Source organism: Babylonia areolata, chromosome 1 (assembly GCF_041734735.1).
Source record: "Babylonia areolata isolate BAREFJ2019XMU chromosome 1, ASM4173473v1, whole genome shotgun sequence".
Taxonomy (NCBI): domain Eukaryota; kingdom Metazoa; phylum Mollusca; class Gastropoda; order Neogastropoda; family Buccinidae; genus Babylonia; species Babylonia areolata.
In genome coordinates this window covers 78141835-78166834 of record NC_134876.1, presented here as the reverse complement: position 1 = coordinate 78166834, position 25000 = coordinate 78141835, and the positions used below count along the sequence as shown (strand labels likewise).

At 43.8% G+C, this 25000-nt stretch overlaps 2 protein-coding genes across 3 annotated transcripts in view; one reads left to right on the top strand and one right to left on the bottom strand.

Moving 5' to 3' along the window:
• Positions 1-3949, top strand: part of LOC143293663 (uncharacterized) — a 6811-nt gene extending 2862 nt beyond the window's left edge. The window contains exons 3-5 of one of the 2 annotated variants that reach the window (XM_076604805.1): positions 1675-1779; positions 2925-3082; positions 3745-3949. In XM_076604805.1, the coding sequence (XP_076460920.1) occupies positions 1675-1779; positions 2925-3082; positions 3745-3753 (272 nt within the window). In that variant the 3' untranslated portion in view covers positions 3754-3949. Of the gene's footprint in view, positions 1-1671; positions 1780-2924; positions 3083-3744 lie in introns of both variants that reach the window. The other variant, XM_076604796.1, reaches the window with a different exon arrangement.
• An 8997-nt stretch (positions 3950-12946) lies between these two features.
• On the bottom strand, positions 12947-20373 carry LOC143293654 (uncharacterized). Its single transcript, XM_076604783.1, has 4 exons — positions 20279-20373; positions 19661-19786; positions 13374-13515; positions 12947-13049 (listed from the first exon to the last, which is right to left on the bottom strand). Exons 1-4 carry the CDS (start codon positions 20355-20357, stop codon positions 12995-12997), a joined length of 402 nt encoding a protein of 133 aa, XP_076460898.1. The 5' UTR covers positions 20358-20373; the 3' UTR covers positions 12947-12994.
• Between the last annotated feature and the right edge of the window lie 4627 nt (positions 20374-25000).

Here is a 25000-nt window from a genome sequence, read left to right as displayed (position 1 = left end):
TTGCACGCGACTGACACTGGTTTCTGATGGTTAGCGAAAGATTTGGATTGTTAGATAAGTACTGGTAACACCCCACTCCAATCTCTTCCCCCATCCTCCCGGCCTTATCGGTTTTATTGTTGGACAGCAGGAATCACGTGAGCCATGAAAGCTTTGCCTTATTATTATTATTATTATTATTATTATTATTATTATTATTTTATTATTATTATTATTGCCACCATCATTATTATATTATTATTATCATCATCATTACCATTATTAATTGTCATTGTTGATGTGCACCTCCTGAGAAGAAACTAGAAAGTACTGAAAAAATAGAAATAGCTGAGATAGTTTGTGGGGTTTTTTTGTTGTTGTTTTTTTTGTTTTGTTTTTTATCTGTCTCAAATGCAAGGGCACAGGTCCTGAAAATGCATCTGATAGACCAGGTAGCAAAAATTGTAATATCCCAGAGCAAGCAGTGACCTCTCCATTGGTCTATATATTTTTTTTCTGAGGTTGAAAAAAGAAAGTCAGCCTGATTCTTGCTCCTTTAACTCACTCAGTACGGCCAGCCCTCTCTTCTCCTCTACACAGACCCCTCAGGGGATGTCCAGTGGGTGTCTGAATGACCCAACCTTTAGCTAGCTTCCGTCGTCAGAATTGTTGTATTCTTTGTCATCATTCACCTCTTCAGTATAAGATCCTTCCACTTGCAATATTTTGATGGTAATTGGGGTGAAACGCTGTTAACGTCGTCTCTTTCGCCGTTCGTATGGAGAGAGTTAACGATTCAAAGTACAGAAAAGTCGTGAAGACGGAACCAGTTTCGAACGGTTGATGGATCTGCTTTCTGCCGATCGAGGTGACGTGCTTTTAGAGGCAATAGCTCCGTTCTCTTTGCACGCGATTGACACTGGTTTCTGATGGTTAGCGAAAGATTTGGATTGTTATATAAGTACTGGTAACACCCCACTCCAATCTCTTCCCCCATCCCCTCGGTTTTCTTGTTGGACAGCAGGAATCACGTGAGCCATGAAAGCTTTGCCTTATTATTATTATTATTATTATTATTATTATTATTATTATTTTATTATTATTATTATTGCCACCATCATTATTATATTATTATTATCATCATCATTACCATTATTAATTGTCATTGTTGATGTGCACCTCCTGAGAAGAAACTAGAAAGTACTGAAAAAATAGAAATAGCTGAGATAGTTTGTGGGTTTTTTTTGTTGTTGTTTTTTTTGTTTTGTTTTTTATCTGTCTCAAATGCAAGGGCACAGGTCCTGAAAATGCATCTGATAGACCAGGTAGCAAAAATTGTAATATCCCAGAGCAAGCAGTGAGCTCTCCATTGGTCTATATTTTTTTTTTCTGAGGTTGAAAAAAGAAAGTCAGCCTGATTCTTGCTCCTTTAACTCACTCAGTACGGCCAGCCCTCTCTTCTCCTCTACACAGACCCCTCAGGGGATGTCCAGTGGGTGTCTGAATGACCCAACCTTTAGCTAGCTTCCGTCGTCAGAATTGTTGTATTCTTTGTCATCATTCACCTCTTCAGTATAAGATCCTTCCACTTGCAATATTTTGATGGTAATTGGGGTGAAACGCTGTTAACGTCGTCTCTTTCGCCGTTCGTATGGAGAGAGTTAACTTTTTTTTTTTTTTTCTGAATGGAAGCAGGGTGTGAGATCGGCGGACAGTGTCGGAGCGTTGGCTACGAAACGACTAGCGACGACTGCATCACCACAACGTGCACTGACCCGAGCACATCCCACACCATCATCAGTAAGTAAATCCCCGTCAGTATCAATGCGTTGAACAATAGACACAGCCTGTCATTTTCCCCCAGTCATTTAAAGACAAAAAAAAATCTGCCAGAATCCTACCCGCGCGCGCCCGTGTGTGTGTGTGTGTATGTCTGTGTCTGTTTCTGAGAGACAGAGAGAGAGAGAGAGAGAGAGAGAGAGAGAGACCGTGTACGTGTATGTATGGGTCATTTAGCACACGCACACACACATATGTATACATATGTGTGTCTGTGTCTGAGAGAGAGAGAGAGAGAGAGAGAGCGAGCGAGCGAGCGTGCGTGCGTGTATGTATGTATGTATAGGTCATTTAGCACACACACACACGTGTGTGTGTGTTGGTGTGTGTGTGTTGGTGTGTTGGACAGCACCATTGGTTAAATACATGCACCACTCTTTGCCGGACGTTAAACTTTTCAACATGCAGGGCACCGCTCAACTGTTCTGATGGTCAATGTCGGACACGACAATCATTAAGTAACGCATTATCTGGCATTGTGTGTACCAGTATTCTCTGGAACCATTTCAGTTTGGGTTTCCGTGTGTGTGTGTGTGTTTCTGTGTGTGCGCGCGCAATGACAAACCACAGCAACGTGCATTTTGGGGTTGAACAGATTTTTCAAGCGCTACCTGGTGCAGGCGAGGCCCGGAAACAGCCGTTTGTGCATCCACATAGACAGCGGTGCACCTGAATTTTTTTTTTTTTTTTTTTTTTTTTTTTTTTTTCTGCACTGTGCATAATTGATACCGTCTTTCGATTTTTCATGCATTTCATGAAAACATACCGGCTTTCATGAAGAGGCTCTTAACTTTGTGTGTGAAGTCTCTACAGAACATGTACACTGGTATATATTAGTAAGCTTGGTTATAAAGTGTGAAACAAAAATTAATATCAATGAAGACCACAGCGTATCCACGAATTCATGTACATACGCAAGCTATGTATCCCACACCGTATCCACGAATTCATGCACGTACGCAAGCTATGTATCCCACACCGTATCCACGAATTCATGTACTTACGCAAGCTGTGTTATCTTATGCCTATGTCTGCATGCACTGCAATCCATTCCTGCGTGCGTGACTCTGTATCTATTTGCGAATGCACGTTCGTCTGTCCTGCAGAGTGCAAGGGACAAAGGCAGGGAGAGTGTCACAATGATGGAGACAAATTCACGTATGCCGGCTACGTGTGCACCTGCCAAGTGGGAAACAACGAGAGGCATCTCTTCTGCCATAGTCTCCACAGACTTTGGTCTTTGCTTTCTCACTCTGCCAGAAAGGTGCTTCGGGGCTTTTCCGAGGTGGAATGCAAATAGGATGCCACAAGCGTGTATGGGTGGGATGGGGTCTGGGTGTTCTGTGTATGTATTGAGTTAAAGTCAAGATTATTTCGTGATGGTGAATTGAATAAGCAACAATCGCCTTTTTTAAAATTTTTTGTACAATAAAAAATAGGAAAAAAATATATAGAGGTGAAAAGAATATATATATATATATATATATATATATATATACATATATATATATATATATACAAGAATAGTGTGATAATGAAATATACATTTGCATTTTTATTTCACGCACAGACGCACATAAACACACACAGACACACAAATGTTCAAACACAAGTACACCATGCTCATCCCATCCACATCCACATAATTCCCTCATATTATACAAAATCTTTGCCAACACAAGCATTTACAAAACATTTCACAAATAATAAAAGTATTAGACCAATACTAATGTGTGCGCGTGTGCGTGTGCGTGTGCGTGATCATGCATACAGACGTTTCAACAACGCTGTGCTGTCAGGAACATGGAACTGTATACAAGGATGATTTTAACAAATCCATGTACATGGTGCGGGTTGCTGGGAAGGTGTGGAAAGAACGACTTAAAACACACACAAACTTGATCAAATATTCATGTGTGTTTACAGATGAACTGATGGATTACGGATCTGCAGCCTTGAAACCGTTGTTCAGAGAATCTGCACACCACACACTAAGCACACGTCAAGTGTTGCATAGGTTACTTTTGTTTGCTTGGAACATTTTGACAAATGACAAGCACTATCAGCAAAGGTAGATCTGATAGTAATGATGGCGATTATCACAATAATAAACTCTTGACAAAGACTATAAGCGTATCGTGGCGTTTGTGTGTGTGTGTGTGTGTGTGTGTGTGTGTGTGTGTGTGTGTGTGTGAATGAGAGAGATGCAGAAAGGTTTTGATTGGCCTTTTTTACATGTGAACGTTGCTTATACAGAAATAACTACAAACTAAAAGCATGTTCTTGTGTGTAGTGCTTACTGTGTAACAATTGGAAACATTCGCAAATTCAAACACACATAGTTATCTGTGACATTTAACACATGTTAGGTCATTCCTGGGTTCATTGTATTTTCGACAATAAGCGGAAAACACAGCCCAAATAATTTCACCGGAGCCTTCAATGCCAGTTTCAGAAAAAGCTAGATTAACCGTCCTTCCATCAACAAAATGGAAATCAAAGCATCACTCGTGTACATAAGTGCACAACAATACCTTTTCACCACAATATCTGAAACGTGTAATTGTGCCTCATGCCGATATGACTATAACAAATACCCAACAACCAGAAATGTTCAAAAGTAGTTTTGCATTTTTTGGTACATTCCCTACAAAAGGACATTTCTCTACTAATTTTTCAAATATGCATAAATTTTAACACTTCCAACCAGAACTGACTTGGATCTGGAAAATGCCGTTTGCAGCTACAAACGGGACATGTCACACATTTTGGAATTGATCAGTTTTGTTTTTGCTGTTGATCTGTTTTGTTTGCTTAAACATATTCCTTTCTGTTCTCTCGTGGTGGTGACAATAGCAGTTGTAAAGGTCACACTGGTGGTCATTGTGGTATTTGTCGCGTTTGACATACGTGGGTATCAGAGACAGTTGCAACAGTGTGCACTGTTCATCTGATTCTCTATACCTTTCATAGTGCTATATTGACGACAAACATTGATCTCTCTCATCCTTTCTCTCACTCTCGTCTTTCTCCCTCTCCAATCCATCGTCCAGTGAGTGTGTGTTCAGCATGCATGTCCTCCTGAAAATAATTTGTTTCTTCAAATGATAGTGCACGATTCGTAACGGATGTAGATTACCAATGACAGTTTGGTAGAATAGGCCATGTCTGAAATCGTAATCCTTAAATAAAAACAAAAAAAAACGATCTCTCTCTCTCTCTCTCTCTCTCTCTCTCTCTCTCTCTCTCTCTCTCTCTCTCTCTCTCTCTCTCTCTCTCTCTCTCTCTCTCTATATATATATATATATATATATATATATATATATATATATATCTCGCCTCTGTATCTCCTCGGTCTTTCTCCTTCGCTGTCTCCACTATTTTTCTACTTTTTTTTCTTCTCTCATTGATGCATGTGCACACGCTCATTTACTAAGTTTTTTTTCAATGGTTTTGCAGAGTTCTCTCTTTATTATTATTTTTTTTTTTATAAAGCTTAGTTGTGAGCGTAAGTTTGTTTTTTGTTTTTTTTACTTTTTCCTCTTTTTCCACCTCAGTTTTCCCAAAGATAATGTATAATTCTCTTTTGTGAGGGAAAGATGACAAATGACATTGACTGAATATTTCATTTTCTCTTCAATAATGTTTTGGTTTCGATTTTGATTCCTCTCCTTCCCTCTTCTCCTCTCCACCACACATATATATATATACTATCTCGATCAGAATTGTTATGCAACGGATTTCATGAGTGCATGTGAGAGGGGAAAAGAGTGAAGCTCTGTGTGTGTGTGTGTGTGTGTGTGTGTGTGTGACATGAATTCGGTTTCTCAAGGAGGCGCCACTGCGTTCGGACAAAATACACCACGCCACATCTGCCAGGCAGATGCCCGACCAGCAGCATAACTCGACACCTTGAGTACATGGATAATTGTTGCATGTATCTATCAGAGTAGATTTCTTCCACAGAATTGAGTACATGGATAATTGTGTATCTATCAGAGTAGATTTCTTCCACAGAATTGAGTACATGGATAATTGTGTATCTATCAGAGTAGATTTCTTCCACAGAATTGAGTACATGGATATTTGTGTATCTATCAGAGTAGATTTCTTCCACAGAATTGAGTACATGGATAATTGTGTATCTATCAGAGTAGATTTCTTCCACATAATTGAGTACATGGATATTTATGTATCTGAGTAGATTTCTTCCACAGAATTGAGTACATGGATATTTGTGTATCTATCGGAGTAGATTTCTTCCACAGAATTGAGTACATGGATATTTGTGTATCTATCAGAGTAGATTTCTTCCACAGAATTGAGTACATGATTATTTGTGTGTCCATCAGAGTAGATTTCTTCCACAGAATTGAGTACATGGATATTTATGTATCTATCAGAGTAGATTTCTTCCACAGATTTTAGTACATGGATATTTGTGTATCTATCAGAGAAGATTTCTTCCACAGAATTTTGCCACAGAACATCCTTTTGTTGCCGTTTGTTCTTTTTTTTTTCAGCGGGCCAAGTGAGTGCTGCACACGGGACCTCGGTTTATTGTCTCATCCGAATAACCAGACGCTCTGTTTGATTTTTTTTTTCTTTCCAATCAAAGTTAGGAGAAAGGGCGAGAGCGGGAACTGAGCCCAATCCCTCACGGACATTGTATTGGCGGATGAACGTCTTAACCATTACGCCACCTTTCTCCCTCTCTGCTCTCTCCATCAGCATTGCAATGCTGTATAATATAAGGAAATATAATGAATAATATGAATGCATTTGAACGCGCGTGCCCTCACACATGACAGACACAGAAAGTCGTTTTAATCCACCGTCATCACTACCAACACCGTCTGTGTAAACAACACGCCCTCCCACCCCCAGCCCCGACCACACACACACACACACACACACACACACACACCTTCCGACCAACTCCATCACTTTGATCCTAGCTTTATTAACCGCAGCTGAAGCATTATTTCACCCCACCCCCCCACCCCCACGCCCCGCCCCCTGCCCTCCGCTCTGTCCACCCAATGAATGATATTCATTTCACCTCACACCACCAGTTCTGTCAATCCTGAATCCATTACTTTTAGGGACCACGCAATGAGTTGGCAATCTATCCACGTCGGCTCTTTTCTGACAGTCACAAGCACCTGTTCCACGATGCTTTGCAAATCAAACAAATATCGGCATCATTTCCAAACCAACATTGCGCAAATTTCTTCAAAACGGAACAGAGTCTCTGTGGGCCTTTCCAAATACAATAGACCGAGCAACACACTAGACGCCACGTTCTTGGCATCAGAGATCTTTTCCCATCCCTCTTGCGGCCAGTCAGTGGCGGCTGTGTGTGTTTGTGTGTATGTGTGGGTCTGTGCTTTTGAGTGCGTTTGTGAATGCGCGAGAGTGAAAGTGTACACAAGTGTCAGGAGAGATATGTGTACGTGTGTGTGTGTGTGTGTGTGTGTGAGGGGAGGTGGGAGTGCGGGGGGAGGTGGGGTAGAGGATGAGGTATGTGAGTGTATGCATGCCTACACTGTGGGAGCAACAGGATATTGGAACGTATATATATATATATATATATATATATATATATATATATATATATATATATATATATCTTTGTATGTACGTGTGTGGGGTTGGGGGTGGGATATATGGGCGCATGTGTGTGTGCTTGTACAAGTAAGTGTTCATCTCTGTGAGTGTGTGTTTGTGTGTGTGTGTGTGTGTGCCGTGGAAGCTGCGATACGTAGACTAGAAATGAGTGTGTGGAGGAGGGGGTAGAGGAGGTGCAAGGTAATGTGTGTGTGTGTGTGTGTGTGTGTGTGTGTGTGGTCGGTTTTTCTAATTTGTTTCATCCCCTTTCTGTTGCAGAGGTTCCCCTCTGTTTTATTTAATCCAAAGTAGTGTTTCGTTTTGGGTGATAGCGTCAGATTTACTTGTAGAGCAAAGTTCCCATTATTCTAATTAGTGGAACTGTTCGACCCTAACATGTAACATGTCGTCTTGATTACATTACGAAACCTTAATTTGATGAGAAAGAGTGAGAGACAGTGTGAATGTGTGTGTGTGTGTGTGTGTGTGTGTGTGTGTGAGTGTGTATGAGTGAGTGGGCAGGGGAATGAGGTAGGGGAATTATAATGGGCATTTGTGTGCATGCATGGATGTATGTAGAGAGAGGGTGGGGGAGAAACGTATGTGAGTATGTGGGTGCGTTAGAATATTTTTTGGGGATAATGATATTAATGAAATTTGGTACCTTGATTTGTTAAATATGTTTGTTTGTTTGTTTGTTTGTTTGTGTGTGTTTTTTTTTTGTGTTTTTTTTTTTTTTTAAATCATACCTTCCTCAAATCAGAATTTCCTTGTGTTGCTCAGTTAATATTTTATTCAAATGGTTGCGAAAATGTCAGTACAACAAACAGTTAATCTGACAATAAATGGTTTCAGTCAGTCAGTGTGTGTGTGTGTTGGAGCTCATGTACGTTTATATGTATTTGACTGTGCTTTCATATGTGCTTGTACAAGTAAGTGTTCATCTCTGTGAGTGTGTTTGTGTATGTGTGTGTGTGTGTGCCGTGGAAGCTGCGATACTTAGACTAGAAATGAGTGTGTGGAGGAGGGGGGTAGAGGAGGTGCACGGTAATGCGTGTGTGTGTGTGTGTGTGTGTGTGTGTGTGTGTGTTGGAGCTCATGTACGTTTATATGTATTTGACTGTGCTTTCATATATGTGAAACTGCATGTTTGGTGCATTTCTGTTATGCATGTGTGGGTGTATGTGTGAATGTGTGTCTTCATATTTTACATTTATTCGCTTATTTATCACCATTGTTGTCTTATTTATTTATTTATTTATGTTTTATTATTATCATTTTATTATTACTAATATTATTACTACTACCTTTTTCTATATTATAATTATTATTTATTTATTTATTTATTTATGCAAGCTTATCTATTATTTATTCCCCCGTGTTTTTTTTTGTTTTGTTTTTTTTGTTTTTTTGTTTTTTTTTCTCAAGGCCTGACTAAGCGCGTTGGGTTACGCTGCTGGTCAGGCATCTGCTTGGCAGATGTGGTGTAGCGTATATGGTTTTGTCCGAACGCAGTGACGCCTCCTTGAGCTACTGAAACTGAAAAACTGAAACTGTGTGTGGATTAATATAAACCTACCTGTCTGCGTGGGACTTAAAGATGTCTGTGTTACGCCAGAGACACACACGGAGATACTTTACGAAGGTAAGAGGTTCCATACAGAAAGAAGTTTGTGTGTATGTCTGTTTGTTTTGTTTTGTTTTGTTTTGTTTTGTTTTTTTTAGATAGGAGCACTCACTGCGTATCTGATGGAGTCTCCCGTCGGTCCGACGGATGAGTAGGCAGGCAGGCTTATCTGTCGGTGCGTGTCCTCATATGGGAGAAGAGGCCGATTCTGGATGCGCAGCACTTCCCACAGGTGTTGCAAGAGAAACATCTCCAGAAGTTGAGCCCTGCTTCCTTCGCTCACGCTTCTCCTTAATGGCCAGCGTTCTCTTGTTTTCAAACGTCTTTATGCCACTAGAGCACAGCATCCTCCAGTGAGAGCGGTCAAGGGCATCAGTTTCCCAGGAAGCGATGTCTATGTCACAGGCTTTGAGGTTTGTCTTTGTATCTACTGGCCTTGAAAAGCAACAGTAATGTCTGTTGTTTTCACTAAATCGTGATCTGTATTACATACAGTTTGTGAGTGAAGGAAGGAATAAATGGTGTGTGAAAGAGGAACGAGAAGTGTTTTACCTGAATAGTGATGTTATTTACTACTAGTAGTCTTCTTCTTATTCTTGTTCTTCTGTCTGTCTTTCTTTCTGCTTCTTCTCAATGCCTTCTTGCTTCCTTCTTCCTGATGCCTGCTTCTTTTCTGCCTGGTTCCTTTTCCTCTTCCTCCATCCTCCATCCCCTTCATCCTTCTTCCTCCTCATCCATCCTCCACTTTCGTTTTCTTTTAACTTGATAGAGCCAATGTGGAAATAAGATCAACGCGCTTTTGCAAGCTGACGGTCATGTCAAACTTGAGTATGTCAAACACATTGTGAGGAGAATTTGCTGATTTTTTATTCTGTATGTGGCTGTACACAGTGTGTCATATCAGGACCTTAAAAACAACAACAACAACCTGTGCAACCCTTCAAGAACCGAGCATGATGATGATGAAGACAACAACAAGCAATAAGAAGAAGAATGATAATAATGATAGTAAGAAGAATATAGGCAAAATTGCACTGGCTCTTAGTGCTGCAGCCTTGTAGGCTAGTTGGCCTTTGGGAACCATCCCAACGCCGACTATCCTGAAACCCTCTTGGCCGGGAGACTGGGAATGTACCTGGGCAAGACACTCTCCACTATAATCAAATTCTAGCCCAAATAGTCGGAACTGCAGTTGCCTCCTCTGCTGTTCTGGTGGTCATAGTCGGACACGACTAACTATCATATAAGTAGTAGTAGTAGTGATAGTAGTAGTATCATTAGTAGTATCATTTTCATAATAACAATATAGCAGTAGTAGTAGCAGTAGTAGTGGTATCATTATTATCATCATCATCATCATCATTATGTATGCAGGAAGACAAAAAGAGAGATGGTCATCAGCATGTTCCAATACGGCGGCCTGCTCCTTATATCTGTGGCTGTGATCTTAGAACCAGTGATCGCGGACACTTCCTGTAAAGATAAGCAGAGGTCCTATGTTTCTGTCTGATGCTGATCGGCACATGTAGGATTATGGAGTCACGCACACACACATAATACACACGAGAGACCGACTCACACACACGCGCGCACGCATACACACGCACACACACACACACACACACACACACACACACACACACACACACACACACATGCTCACGCATAAACACACACACGCGCGCCCTCGCACACGTTCACGCACACATACGCACACACATTTAAACATGTATGCACACACTCACGCGCATACACAGACTTACACACACAGCGATATACACACACCCACCCATTCAACCTTCCCATGGACATACCAATACAGCACACACACTCACACACACATGCATACCTACAGCACAATCGCGCGCGCCCAAACACACACTCCCCCCGACCTCCACCCACACATACACAAGACAAAATCACTCGTTGCTACAAACACCTGGCTGTGTATTGCAGGCTGTAGTTTCAACGGTCAGTGCGTGGCAGTGGATGACACGTATGAGTGGTACTGTATCACTTACACCTGTGTCTCCACCACCAACAGTGACGGCGTCACCACCTACTACATCGGCCCCACAGATTACAGTCAGTACAACATACCCGTCATTGTTGGTATCGTTATCGTTCATCTAAAAAAAAACAGAAATAATAATACTATATTACCGTAACTAATTTATACCGCTAAAAAAAAAAAAGAACTCGATTTTATTTATAGACACATGTTAGCGCTGTGCGTAAGACTGTTTGCTCTCACCCGAACATGCTTGGTTCGAATCTGCATTATGGCTCTTTTTCTCTAACCCGAACGTTTATAATATCAAATACAGAACACGTTCTAACCATTTTTACAAGTCAAATTTAATTCTATTTTTTTTTTTTTTTTTTTTTTTACTCACTTGTGTAAACAAAGCGAGTCTATGTTTTAACCCGGTGTTCGGTTGTCTGTGTGTGTGTGTGTGTGTGTGTGTGTCTGTGTCTGTGTCTGTGTGTCCGTGGTAAACTTTAACATTGCCATTTTTCTCTGCAGATACTTTGTCAATTGACACCAAATTTGGCATAAAATCGGAAAAGATCAGTTCTTTCTAGTCATCTTGTTTAAAACAATATTGCACCTATGGGATGGGCACAAAACAATTTAAAAAAAGAAGCCAAATTATATGCAAACTGCATTTACTGTTATATTTATTTATTTATTTATTTTATTCTCTAAACTTGGCACGTTGATATGATATTCTAACACAACAACAAGAGAAGTCATTATTATCATTTTTTGTTCAAACAGGAACTTCTTTTGCTAAGCATGAACGAAGGTTAATTGCCTTCGGGTTTGTAGACCGGCGGGTAGGCTCTTGTGTTCCTGAATACTGGATATTACTTACCCTTGGGCGTGGCGCGCACTTTGCCTTGCCTCAGGTGGATTACCCTCAGGTACACATTTAGATCTACCTGTATGCACGACTGTCTCTTGAATACGGCCCCATGGCAGTAAAAGACCAGCTTGTTTATTTTGGGGTTTTGCCACTTTACGTTTGGTAAATTTGTTGTACTTCCATGTATAATGTTGCCAGTGTGTTAATTTATTTTATTCAGTTAAATGGTTAACAGATAAATCAGATCACGAACCTATGTAGTATGAAAAAAATGAAAACTCCTTAAATGGTATGATTCCTGGCTAGACTGGCATGGTTTTTATTTTGTTTTTGGTTTGGCTTTTTTTCCTGTCACTTTCACTTTTGCATATCCCTCCATTACATGTTTAATCTGACTCCAATCAAAACAAATACTTTGAAAAAAACGTTTGTTTCAAAGGCTCAGACATTTGATTTACTTAACTTCTTGATTGAGAAAGGAATTTATCTTTTGATGCGAATATTGTTATGTTCTTGAACAGGATCACGTAATCTAATAATGATAATAATGAACTGCTCTTCTACAGTGATGTTCCTTCACAGAGAGGCTGATGACGCTTCGTAAATTACGTACATATAACAAGAAAGAAGCAACAATAATCAGAGAAAAATCAAACATCAATCAATCACATACAGCATTCACATTTGAAATAGGACCAAAATAAGGTCCTGTCACACACACACACACACACACACACACACACACACACACACACACAAAATCCACATACACACAAATCCATACACACGCACAAGCACACACACACACACACACACACACACACACACACACACACACACACACACACAAACACACACACTAACTAACACGCACAGAATGCTAGAGGCATATAGCCTTTTATTATAGTTTCATTCCAGATATTGCCATGAGACAAAACAGCTACATTTTTGTTCTTCAAATTTTTGTCTGATGAATATTCTGACATCACTAGTTCAGCAGCAGCTGCAGAGAGCACGTCACGTACTGTGTGTATTCAGGCAGTCTATAACTCCAGGCAAAACAAACTGGTTAAAGCTCGGCGACACTGGAATGGGCTGGCCATTGGTCATTTTGAAAGGCTCCACTGCACACACACACACACACACACACACACACACACACACACACATATATATATATATATATATATATATATATATATATATATATATATATATATATATATATATATATATACAGAGAGGGAGGTTACCATTAATAGAAACGTACAAATGGTCAATCAGTGAGTACTTGTCATCTCTCTCTCTCTCTCTCTCTCTCTCTCTCTCTCTCTCTTTAGCAGATTCGTTCATGCGCTCGTCCGTTCGTTCGTTCTCTCTCTCTCTCTCTCTCTCTCTCTCTCTCTCTCTCTCTCTCTCTCTCTCTCTCTCTTCAGTCAGTCACTCACAAATGCTGTCTGTCCACTAAGGAGCAGGACACAGAAGGCGAGCTGCCGTTCACACTGCACGTGCAATTGTAGATGTAATTGTAAGTCTGAAGGATGTACGACTCTCCGTCGTTGTAACAGGACCCATTGTCACTTGCACATCCTGTAACATATATGTGATATGATATTATGATATGATGATGATGATGATATGGATACTTATATAGCGCCTATCTTCGGTCAAATGTGGGACTGTGAGCGTCGGTAGGCGAGAGAGTGGGGAAGGGGCTGTACAACTCCTCGGTAAAAAAAAAAAAGAAAAAAAAAAGTCACCTGTGCTGGTCAGGCAATGAGGCTAATGTCGGAACGACGAGCTAGCCCTTCAACACCCAGAGTCACGACTCTGCACGCAGGCGGCTGTGGGGTGATGGTCGTCCGCCGTAGACTGGGGCAGATGCGGCGCCCGTATCCTCCCACAGTGTCAGAGCTGCCCTTTTTAGGGACAGCACTGCTCTCCCCACATGGGGAAGGGAAGATAAAAGGATCCCCAAACAAAGCCTGCCTCACCTAATACCTAGTAGGAAACAGCACCTACTTGGACATCCAACAATAGCGGTCAAAAACAGAAGAAAAGAACCAGACAGAGACAGAGACCAGAAAGACGCACAGTGCTCATTGCTAGAATGCTTGATCTCTACCAGGTGGATATAGCAGCCCTGAGCGAAATCAGGTTTGCGGGTGAAACCCAGCTGGAGGAAGTTGGAGGGGGCTACACCTTCTACTGCATTGGGAAGCCAGATGGCACCTCAAGAACCTCTGGCGTGGGCTTTGCCATACGAACCAAACTTGCACGACAGCTTGACAGCCTTCCACGTGGGATAAACGACAGGCTGATGACCAAGTGTCTGAAGCTGTTCAAAGATGGCTTCGCCACAGTCATCAGCTGTATGCCCCGACGATGACCAACCCTGATGACATCAAAGAAGCTTTCTACGAGGAGCTCAGCCGCACCATTTCAGCGGTAGACAGAAAGGACACGCTGATCATCCTTGGGAATTTCAATGCCCGCGTCGGCGTGGAGTTCTCCTCGTGGCCAAAAGTCCTAGGACAGCACGGCACTGGCAAGTGCAACTCCAACGGACTGCTTTTGCTCTCGCTCTGCGCGCGCATCCCCTCATCCAACAAGTAGATAAGTACAAAAACACATGGATGCACCCCCGCTCCAAGCAGTGGCACATGCTGGACTATGTGATTGTCCGGCAGAGGGACAGAGGTGTTGTTTCCATTACACGCTGCATGAGAGGAGCAGTCTGTTGGTCGGACCATCGCCTGGTACGCAGCAAGATGAACATCAGACTTGCACGCAAGCTCCAACCAGCGAGGCAGAAACCCCCTAGGAAGCTGAACATCCACCGCGTCCCTATCACCACGGACGTGCTGCAGCAGCAAATCCAAGTAGCTTTCCAAGAAATTCCTGCATTGACTGATGTAGAAGAGGTATGGAGCACATTTAGAGATGCTGTGTACACAGCAGCAGCTGACACACTCAGCTTTGTACAGAGGAGCAACAAAGACTGGTTTGACGAGAACGACTCTGTAGTCTCCAAGCTCCTGAACACACTGCATATACGGCATCAGGATCACATTTCCAATAAAGACTGCCAGAGGAAGGAGAACCAGTTCTTGCAAACCAAGCAACTTGTACAGAAGAGGCTGCGTGAGATGAAGAACACCTGGTGGGAGAGAAAGTCCGAAGAGCTTCAGTCCGCTGCTGATGCTCACGACATGAAGACCTTCCATGATGGTCTTCGAGCTGTGTATGGGCCGAGAGTCACAGGATCAACCCCTGTCCGACCCTTGGACCAGACCACCCTCCTGACAGACAAGAAAGACATCATCCAGGCGATGGTCCGACATCCTTGCCCGCTGGGCAGAGCACTTCAACACCCTCCTCAACAGGGACTCGTCCGTATCAGATGAGGCAATTGCAGCCCTCCCACAGCTACCAGTCAGTGACTCGCTAGCTGCCCCTCCCACCAAGGTCGAGACCCAGAAGGCCCTGAAGCTGACAACGTCAGGAAAAGCACCAGGAGCGGATGGAATCCAGGCCGACATCTACAAGTATGGATGCGAGGTGCTGACAGACAAGCTGACCGCCCTGTTCCAGTCTATCTGAGAGAGAGGGGAGGTCCCACAGGATTTCAGGGATGCTTTTATTGTCCACATTTAAAAACGGAAGGGAGACAAAACATCCTGCGATAACCACCGTGGAATCTCTCTCCTCTGCATCGCCGGCAAGATCTTCACCCGCATCATACTGAACAGACTGGTTGACCATGTCTCTAACACAGTCATCCCTGAAGCACAGTGTGGCTTCCGCTCAGGCAGGGGAACATGTGACATGGTGTTTGCCGTACGCCAGATGCAAGAGAAATGCCGTGATCAGAACAAGGAGCTCCACATGGTATTTGTAGACCTGACTAAGGCCTTCGACACGGTGAACCACCGTGGTCTGTGAAAAGATGCTCCTAAAGTTCGGCTGCCCAGCGAGCCTAATCCAGCTGATTGCGTCATTCCACGATGGCATGCAAGCGAGAGTACAGGAAAATACTGACATGTCGGATCCGTTCCCTGTGATAAATGGAGTGACGTAGGGCTGCGTCCTGGCACCCACACTCTTCTCCATTCTCTTCTCTGCCATGCTGATTGACGCCTTCCAAGACTGACTGGCCGCGGGGCATCTACATTCAGTTTCACACAGATGGCAAACTTTTCAACTTGCAGCGACTCCACGCCAGGTCCAGGGTGTTTGAGGTACTGTTGAGAGAGTTCCTCTTCGCTGATGACTGCGCGCTTGCTGCACACACCCATGACGACATGCAGTTCATTATGGACAGGTTCTCAACCTCCTGCAGGCGCCTTGGACTCACCATCAGCCTCAGCAAGACCGAGTCAATGTACCAACCAGCTAACTCACAGAACGCCAGTGCCTCCCCCCCACCTGCAATCAAGATCAATGACACAGAGATCAAGTCAGTCGACAAGTTTTGGTACCTGGGCAGCACCCTATGCAGCAACGGAGCCCTTGATGCAGAAGTGACGCTGCGCATCGCCAAGGCCAGCTCCATCTTTGGCAGACTCAACAACAGACTGTGGAACAACAAAGGCATCAGGCTGAGCACCAAGATGAAAACCTACAGAGCTGTTCTGCTGACCACCTTGTTGTACTGCTGTGAAACATTGACGACGTATCGCCGTCATATTCAACAACTTGAGCAGTTTCACCAGAGATGCCTAGGAAAGATCCTCGGCATAAAGTAGCAAGACAGGGTCTCCATCCTGCAGGTCCTAAAGAGGAGCGGCCTGCCCACCATCGAAAGCCTGCTGATCCAGTGCCAGCTACGCTGGACAGGACACGTTGTCCGCATGGCAGACAGCAGGATCCCGAATATGATTTTGTATGGCCAGCTGAAGGCTTCCGTGAACGTGGAAGACCCTGCAAGCACTTCAAGGACACCTTGAAGACAAACCTCAAAGCCTGTGACATAGAAATCGCTTCCTGGGAAACTGATGCCCTTGACCGCTCTCGCTGGAGGATACTGTGCTCTAGTGGCATAAAGACGTTTGAAAACAAGAGAACGCTGGCCATTAAGAAGAAGCGTGAGCGAAGGAAGCAGGGCTCAACTTCTGGAGACGTTTTCCCTTGCAACACCTGTGGGAAGTGCTGCGCATTCAGAATCAGCCTCTTCTCCCATATGAGGACACACACCGACAGATAAGCCTGCCTGCCTACTCATCCGTCGGACCGACGGGAGACTCCATCATTCTCTGGGGCCGTACAGGCTACTGGCGGGGACGTTAAAGACAAATGGCTAAAGAAGCCATCCAGATCAAGATGAGAAGGCCTAACCTCAACTGTGACACTGGCATGGAACTCCCTCCAATTTAGTCTCTTGCAAAACCATAGTCGGACGCCAGTGGCCAGGCAACGTTGATGATGCAAGGAGGAAAGTGGCAGAATGGTTAAGACACTGATCTGACAGTATACAGTCCGTGAGGGTCTGCGTTCGAATCCCGCTCTCGGCTCTTTCTCCCAAATTTGACTGGTAAATCAAAGTGAGACTCTAGTCATTCGGATGAGACGATAAAATGAGGTCCCCGTGTGCAGCACGCACTTGGCACACTGAAAAAGAACCCAAGGCAACGTGAGTGTTGTCGTCTGGCAAAATTCTGTAGACGAAATCCACCCTGATAGGTACACAAATATATATATATATATATATATATATATATATATATATATATATATATATATATATATATATATATATGGTTCGTCCGTCGGGATCGACGAGGACATCTAGTCATCCTGGGGGTTTGTGGGTTGGGCTCTGTGGGTGCGCAGATGACTGGTCAGGACTTTCCGCGCCCGGAAGGTTCTGACGCAGTGTGGACAGGGGATGGTGGCGGCTGTCGGGGACTTGCTGGCACTGCTTTTCCTGGCCTGTCTGCGTTGCTCTGCTGCAGCGATTCTGTTGGCCTCACAGGATTTGGCGCCTTTGTGGACAGCTGAACGCCACTTTGGTCTGTCCGTTACATTCAGCTCCCATGTGTCGTGGCTGATGCTGAAGGCCTTCAGAGGAGCTTTCAGAGTGTCTTTGAAGCGCTTCTTTTGGCCTCCATGGGAGCGCTTGCCATGTTGGAGTTCGCCGTACAGCAGTTTCTTGGGGAGCCAGTGGTCTGGCATGCGAACTACATGGCCTGCCCAGCGCAGCTGGGCCTGCATCAAGATGGTGTAGATGCTGGGCAAGTTTGCACGAGTGAGCACCTCTGTGTCAGGGATCTTCTCTTGCCACTTTATGCCGAGACGTTTTCTGAGGCTGGTGGTGTGGAAGTGGTTCAGCTTTTTGGCGTGGCATTTGTAGACCGTCCATGATTCACATCCATAGAGGAGTGTGGTGAGAACTATGGCCTTGTATACTTTGAGCTTCGTCTCCAGGGTGATGCCTCTCCTGTTCCAAACGTTCTTATGGAGTCTGCCGAAGGCAGCGCTGGCTTTGGCGAGTCTGGCATTCACCTCGTCGTCGATGACAACTGTGCGAGAGAGTGTACTGCCCAGGTATGTGAACTTGTCCACCGCGTTCAGTCGTTGCCCGTTGATGAAGATGTTTGGTTCAACGTAAGGCTTTCCTGGAGCTGGCTGGTGCATCACCTCAGTCTTCTTTGTGCTGATTGTGAGGCCAAAGTTGTCACAGGCAGCAGAGAACTTGTCGACACTGTTTTGCATGTCAGCTTCGTTGAGAGCGCAGTCATCAGCAAACAGGAAGTCGTTGACGGTGTCTGTCCTCACCTTGGTTTTTGCTTGAATCCTCCTGAGGTTAAAGAGTGAGCCATCTGTGCGGTACCTAATGCCAATGCCTACGTCAGCGTCTCTGAAGGCATCTGTCAGCATGGCTGAAAACATGAGACTGAACAGGGTGGGGGCAAGAACACACCCTTGCTTGACTCCGTTGGAGACAGGGAATGGTTCTGAAGAATCTCCGTTGTCTTGGACTCGGGCCAGCATCCCATCTTGTAGTTGCCGTATGATGGTGATGAACTTTCTGGGACATCCGTACTTTGCCATGATTCTCTGCTAACAGTATCGAAGGCCTTGGTCAGATCGACATAGGTGGAGTAAAGGTTGGCGTTCTGTTCCTGACACTTCTCCTGGAGCTGCCTGGCAGCAAACACCATGTCGATAGTCCCGCGTTCTTTCCGGAAGCCACACTGGCTCTATGGTAGGAGACCTTGCTCAAGGTGCGCTATGAGACGGTTGAGTAGCACTCTGGCCAGAGTCTTGCCTGCGACGGACAGCAGGGATATTCCACGATGGTTGTCACAGGCCTGACGATTTCCTTTGCGCTTGTACAGGTGTATGATGGAAGCGTCTTTGAAGTCCTGTGGAACATATATATATATGGATGCGCACAAGGCCTGATAAAACGCGTTGGGTTATGCTGCTGGTCTGGTATCTGCCTATCAGATGTGGTGCAGCGCATATGGATTTGTCCGGACGCAGTGACGTCTCCTTGAGAAACTGAAACTGAAACTGATGATGCGGCTGTGTTGAACTCGTTTCACTCACAGTGTAACCAACCCGAGTCTTTCCTGTTTCAACTTTTGTGAAGGAAGATGGTGTGAAACTAGCAAAATATACAAGAAATGTTCTTTTGCTTCTGAGTTTTAGGATTCATCATCATTAATTTTATTATTTCTTTTTTTCTTTAGATGAACGATACCAATAATGACGGGTATGTTGTACTGACCTAACATTGTGGGGAGGATGTGGTAGGTGGTGACGCCGTCGATGTAGGTGGATAAACAGGTGTAAGTGGCGCACCTCTTCTCATACGTGGTTCCCTCTGCAAGGCAATCACCGCCGACACTGCAGCCTGCAAAACACAGCCAGGTCTTTGTAGCAACGAGTGATTTTGTCTTGTGCATGTGTGGGTGGAGGTCGGGGGGGCGTGTGTGTTTGGGCGCGCGCGAATGTGCTGTAGGTATGCATGTGTGTGTGTGTGAGTGTGTGTGCTGTATTGGTATGTCCATGGGAAGGTTGAATGGATGGGTGTCTGTATATCGCTGTGTGTGTATGTCTGTGTATGCGTGTGAGTGTGTGCATACATGTTTATATGTGTGTGCGTATGTGTGCGTGAACGTGTGCGAGGGCGCGCGTGTGTGTGTTTATGCGTGAGCATGTGTGTGTGTGTGTGTGTGTGTGTGTGTGTGTGTGTGTGTGTGTGTGCGTGTGTGTGTGTGTGCGTGTGTGTGCGTGCGCGCATGTTTGTGAGTCGGTCTCTCGTGTGTATTCTGTGTGTGTGCGTGACTCCATAATCCTAGCTGTGCCGATCAGCATCAGACAGAAACATAGAACCTCTACTTACCTTTACAGGAAGTGTCCGCGATCACTGGTTCTAATATCACAGCCACAGATATAAGGAGCAGGCCGCCGTATTGGAACATGCTGATGGCAATATGTCTCTTTTCGTCTTCCTGCATACATAATGATGATAATGATAATAATAATAATAATAATAATAATAATAATAATAATAGTAATAATAATAATGATACTACCACTACTACTACTACTATTACTATATTATCATAAAGCGATAAAGCAATTTCCCGTGGGTAGTATGCACTAATTGCACGTAAAAAATTTTTTTTTTTTAAACACAGCAAAAAGGTGTTGTCCTTGCCACAGTCTGCAGAAAAGCCCATTCATCCTTTGCAAGACAAAACCCATCTTGAAACAATTACAACTGTAGACAGAAAGAAAAGGATGGCGCTGTACTGTGGGAAGCGCTTTCCATGTGAAGAGCAGCCAGAATATCACACTGTGCAATCTGCTGTAACCAAAATAATTTTCTACAGCACTGTACAGCAGGCCAAGGTTGTTTGTTCTATCGCTTGACGGGAACGTGTCATCAACTCTTGACTTTGACTTATGCCTATAGCTCCGCTCGGGAACAAAGGGCCGCAACAGCACTCCTTCAACGGACACGGTTTGGGGCGATCCTCTTTATCTGGGCCCACGTCATTCCGGCGTGTCCGTACTTCTTCTTCAAGTCTGCCTGGGTCTGCCAACTTTGCGTTTGCCTTGGGGGTTCCAGTCAAGTGCCTGGCGAGTGATGTTGAGTGGTGACTTGCGCAACGTGTGGCCTATCCACCCCCACTTTCTCTTTTTGATTTCTTCTTCTATGGGTGCTTGTTTGGTTCTGTCCCAGAGGTCTTCATTTGAGATGATTTCAGGCCACCTGATGTTCAGAATGTTGCGCAGGCATCTGTTGACAAATGTCTGGAGTTTGTTCCTGTTGGTCTTGGTAGTGCGCCATGTCTCTGAGCCGTACAGCATGACTGACTTGACGTTGGTGTTAAATATTCTGATCTTGTTGTGAAGTGAGAGGGCTGAAGATTGCCAGATGGGTCGGAGAGTTCTGAAGGTGTGTCTCGCTTTATTGATGCTGCTCTTGATGTCATCGTCTGCTCCACCATCCTTGCTCACTACGCTGCCCAGATATGTGAACTTTTCCACTTCTTTGATCTCTTCCTGCTGTCATCGGACTGGGTCTTGCTGCTTGTTGTTGATGCGTAGGATCTCTGTCTTTCCGATGTTGATCCTGAGGCCGGTCCTCTCTGCCTCTATTGCGACGCGGTCTAACTTTTCCTGTGCGTGTTGTTTCGTGTGGGAGAGGAGACTGATGTCGTCCGCGAAGTCGAGGTCTTCCAACTGTTTGGTGAAGGTCCACTGGATGCCGGTCTTCTGGCCTGCTGTGGATTGCCGCATGATTCAGTCCACCACCATCAGAAAAATTGTCGGAGACAATAGGCAGCCCTGACGTACACCGGTTCGTACCTGGAAGGGGTCAGTCAGCTTTCCCTCGTGTATGACTTGGCAGGTGGCGTCCTTATACAGTTGCTGGATGATGGCAATATATTTTAGAGGAAAGCCGTAGTGCTGCATTAGTTTCCATATCACCTCCCTGTCCACGCTGTCGAACGCCTTCTGGAAGTCCACAAAGACGCTGTACAGGGAGGTCTGCCACTCCAAGGACTGTTCAATAATAATTCTCATGGTGGCAATGTGGTCCGTGCAGGATCTGTCTTGACGGAAGCCTGCCTGTTCATCTCGCAGGGTCTTGTCTAAGGCGGTCTTCAGCCTGTCCAAGATGATTCTTGTCAGCACTTTTCCAGGTATTGACAGAAGCGTAATCCCTCTCCAATTGCTGCATGATGACAGGTCGCCCTTCTTTGGAAGTTTAACGATGTAGCCTTTCTTCCAGTCTTGTGGTACTGCTTCTGTCTCCCAAATCTTCACTAGCAATGGGTGCAACATGTCAGTCGATGTCTCAATATCTGCTTTCAGGGCTTCTGGTGGTATGCCATCTGGTCCTGCTGCTTTTCCAGACTTGAGGGACTTGATGGCTTTCATGGTCTCCAGCTTTGTTGGTGGGTTGATGTTAACATCCAATAGCTCTACAGCCGGTGTCACGTCAGGGGGGACTGGTGGTGATGGTCTGTTCAGGGTATCTTTGAAATATTCTGCCCATCTTGCTCTTTCTTCTTCTTTTCCGGTGATGATTTCTCCGTTCTTGTCTCTAACAGGTCGAGTGGGGTTACTTGTTCTTCCCGACAGAACTCTGGTGATCTCGTAGAGTCTTTTCATGTCTCTCTTTCCAGCTGCAGTCTCAGCTTCCTCCGTGAGCTGGTGAATGAAAGCTCGCTTGTCTTTCCTGGCACTCTTTTTCACTTGTCTGTTGGTCTCCCAGTAGAGTGCCTGCAGCTCCTGCCTCTCTTCTTGGTTCTGAGCCAGGTTGATCTTCTCCTTCAGCTCTTTCCTATCGGTGATGAGCTTCCATGTGTCAGGTGATAACCATTCCTTGTGTTCCCGTGTCTTCGTGCCCATTACCTTGTTGCACGTTGATGTCCAGATGTTGCGCAGTTCATGCCATTGGTCTTCCACAGTTTCTTCTGTCAGTCCTTCCAGTACGCTGAACTTGTTCTTCAGTTCAATTTTGTATTCATTCACCTTCGCTTTGTCCTTCAAGCTGTCATCAACTCACAGCTACCTTTTGACTGACTCTGACGGACATGTTTGCAAAACCACAGATTTTGTTTCATTTGCAGAAGGAAAACACAAAAGGGAACGAGAGAGAGAGAGAGAGAGAGAGACAGAGACAGAGACAGAGACAGAGACAGAGGCACAGAGAGACAGAGACAGAGACACAGAGAGACAGACAGACAGACAGACAGACAGAATGATGATTTATTCATTTGAGGCCATAAGCCTATATAAATAAAGGGCGATAACAAAATATGCAGATGTCACCATTACTATCGGTGAACAAAGTCAATATTTTCACATTTAAACAAATTATGTTTTGACATTACTGGTTCTTGAACTTAAACGCTGTACATACATACAATACGAGGTTGTAGGGCACCACTGGCACATGATATCATCGATGAACAGAATTTACACAAACAAGAACGTTCGTAATATTTCTATAGAATATAGGACACTTCAAAATAAAATAAACCCCAGCTTTATTGGACTCATTGTGAAAGGGAAGAACTCCTCTGAATGATCAACATGTTTATAGCAGTACCTGTTCATGTTGGTTTCAGAAATGCCAAATTCAAATCTTGTTAACAAAAATCGTAGATGTCTTTCCATGTTAAGCCCATATCAATTCTTAAGAAAATGTACAGAAATAAAAAAAAAAAATCTGTAGGAATATAATCTATCACTGGACTAGACATGATTTTCCCAGTTTATACCCATCTACAGGTTATTAAACGTTGCCGAAATGTTCTTTGAAAAAAAGCATGTCCTCATTGGTATTCCAAACATATCCAAATCCCAATTCACATAGACAAGTTCGTACAAGTTGACAAGTTGACGCCCTGTTTCGTTTTCCTACAGAATATAAATCATACAACATATTCCCAGAATCTAACACATCTCACAGCAGATTTTATGTAGATTGCATATTTATTCGTTTCACTGTATACTGAATCGTTAGATTTGAAAAGGTTTTCAACCCCGATAAATGAACGGATTCACAGTGTGCAGTGGCATTTCTATCTAGACCCCATAATTCTGAACCAAACATTCACACTGTACAGTAGAATTCCAAGATATTTGTAAGTATACACCACTCATTCCCTCATTAACTCGCAGACAGTACCTATTACACATCATGATTTCATGAAAACGAAAATAACTTTTGGTCTTTTAGACCAGCAGATAAACACTGAGCGAACATCTCTACAATTAAAAAAAAACAAACAAAAAAACAAACTTCTTTCTCTATGGAACTCTTTACCTTCGCACGTGTCTCCGTGTGTGTCTGTTGCGTAAGTAACACGGTCGTCTTAACAGAAAGGCAGGTTTATATCAATCTATGCACAAAGACGTGGAACACGTGCTTGTGACTATCTGAAGCCGATGTTGATGAATGTCAAATTCAATGTATTGTCGACAGGTACAAAAGCTTTAATGACAAAATATAGAAATAAAGATAAAAATGGGAAAAAAGCGAAAAAGAAAAAGAACACGACGACGAAGATAAAGTTTGGATTCAGGTTTGACAGAATAGGTGATATGAAGTGAAATGAATATAATTTTTCTCAGGTAATAGGGGGTGTTATTTAGATGCTCTGCAATAATGCCTCAGCTGCTGTTGTTAATCAGGTTAGGATTAAAGTGTTGAAGGTTGGCAGTGTTGGGCCTTCATAATCCTTCCCTCACAAAGAGACCGTAAATTCAGCGAGATAGGGGACACAGCAAGAGAGAGAGAGAGAGAGAGTCAGACAGACAGACAAAGAGAGAGAGAGAGAGGACAGAGAGAAAGAGAGTGGGGAGAGAATGAAAAAGAGAGACATAGAAAAAGAGGTACAGGGAAAGAGAGAGACAGAGAGAAACATGAAAAGATATGTTCAGATAAAGAACGACAAGGAAAGATACAATGACATCATATTGTTTATATGAGTTAATCTGGATTATCCAAATAATACCCCCTCTTACCTGAGAAAAATTATAATCATTTCACTTCATATCACCTATTCTGTCAAACCTGAATCCAGACTTTATCTTCGTC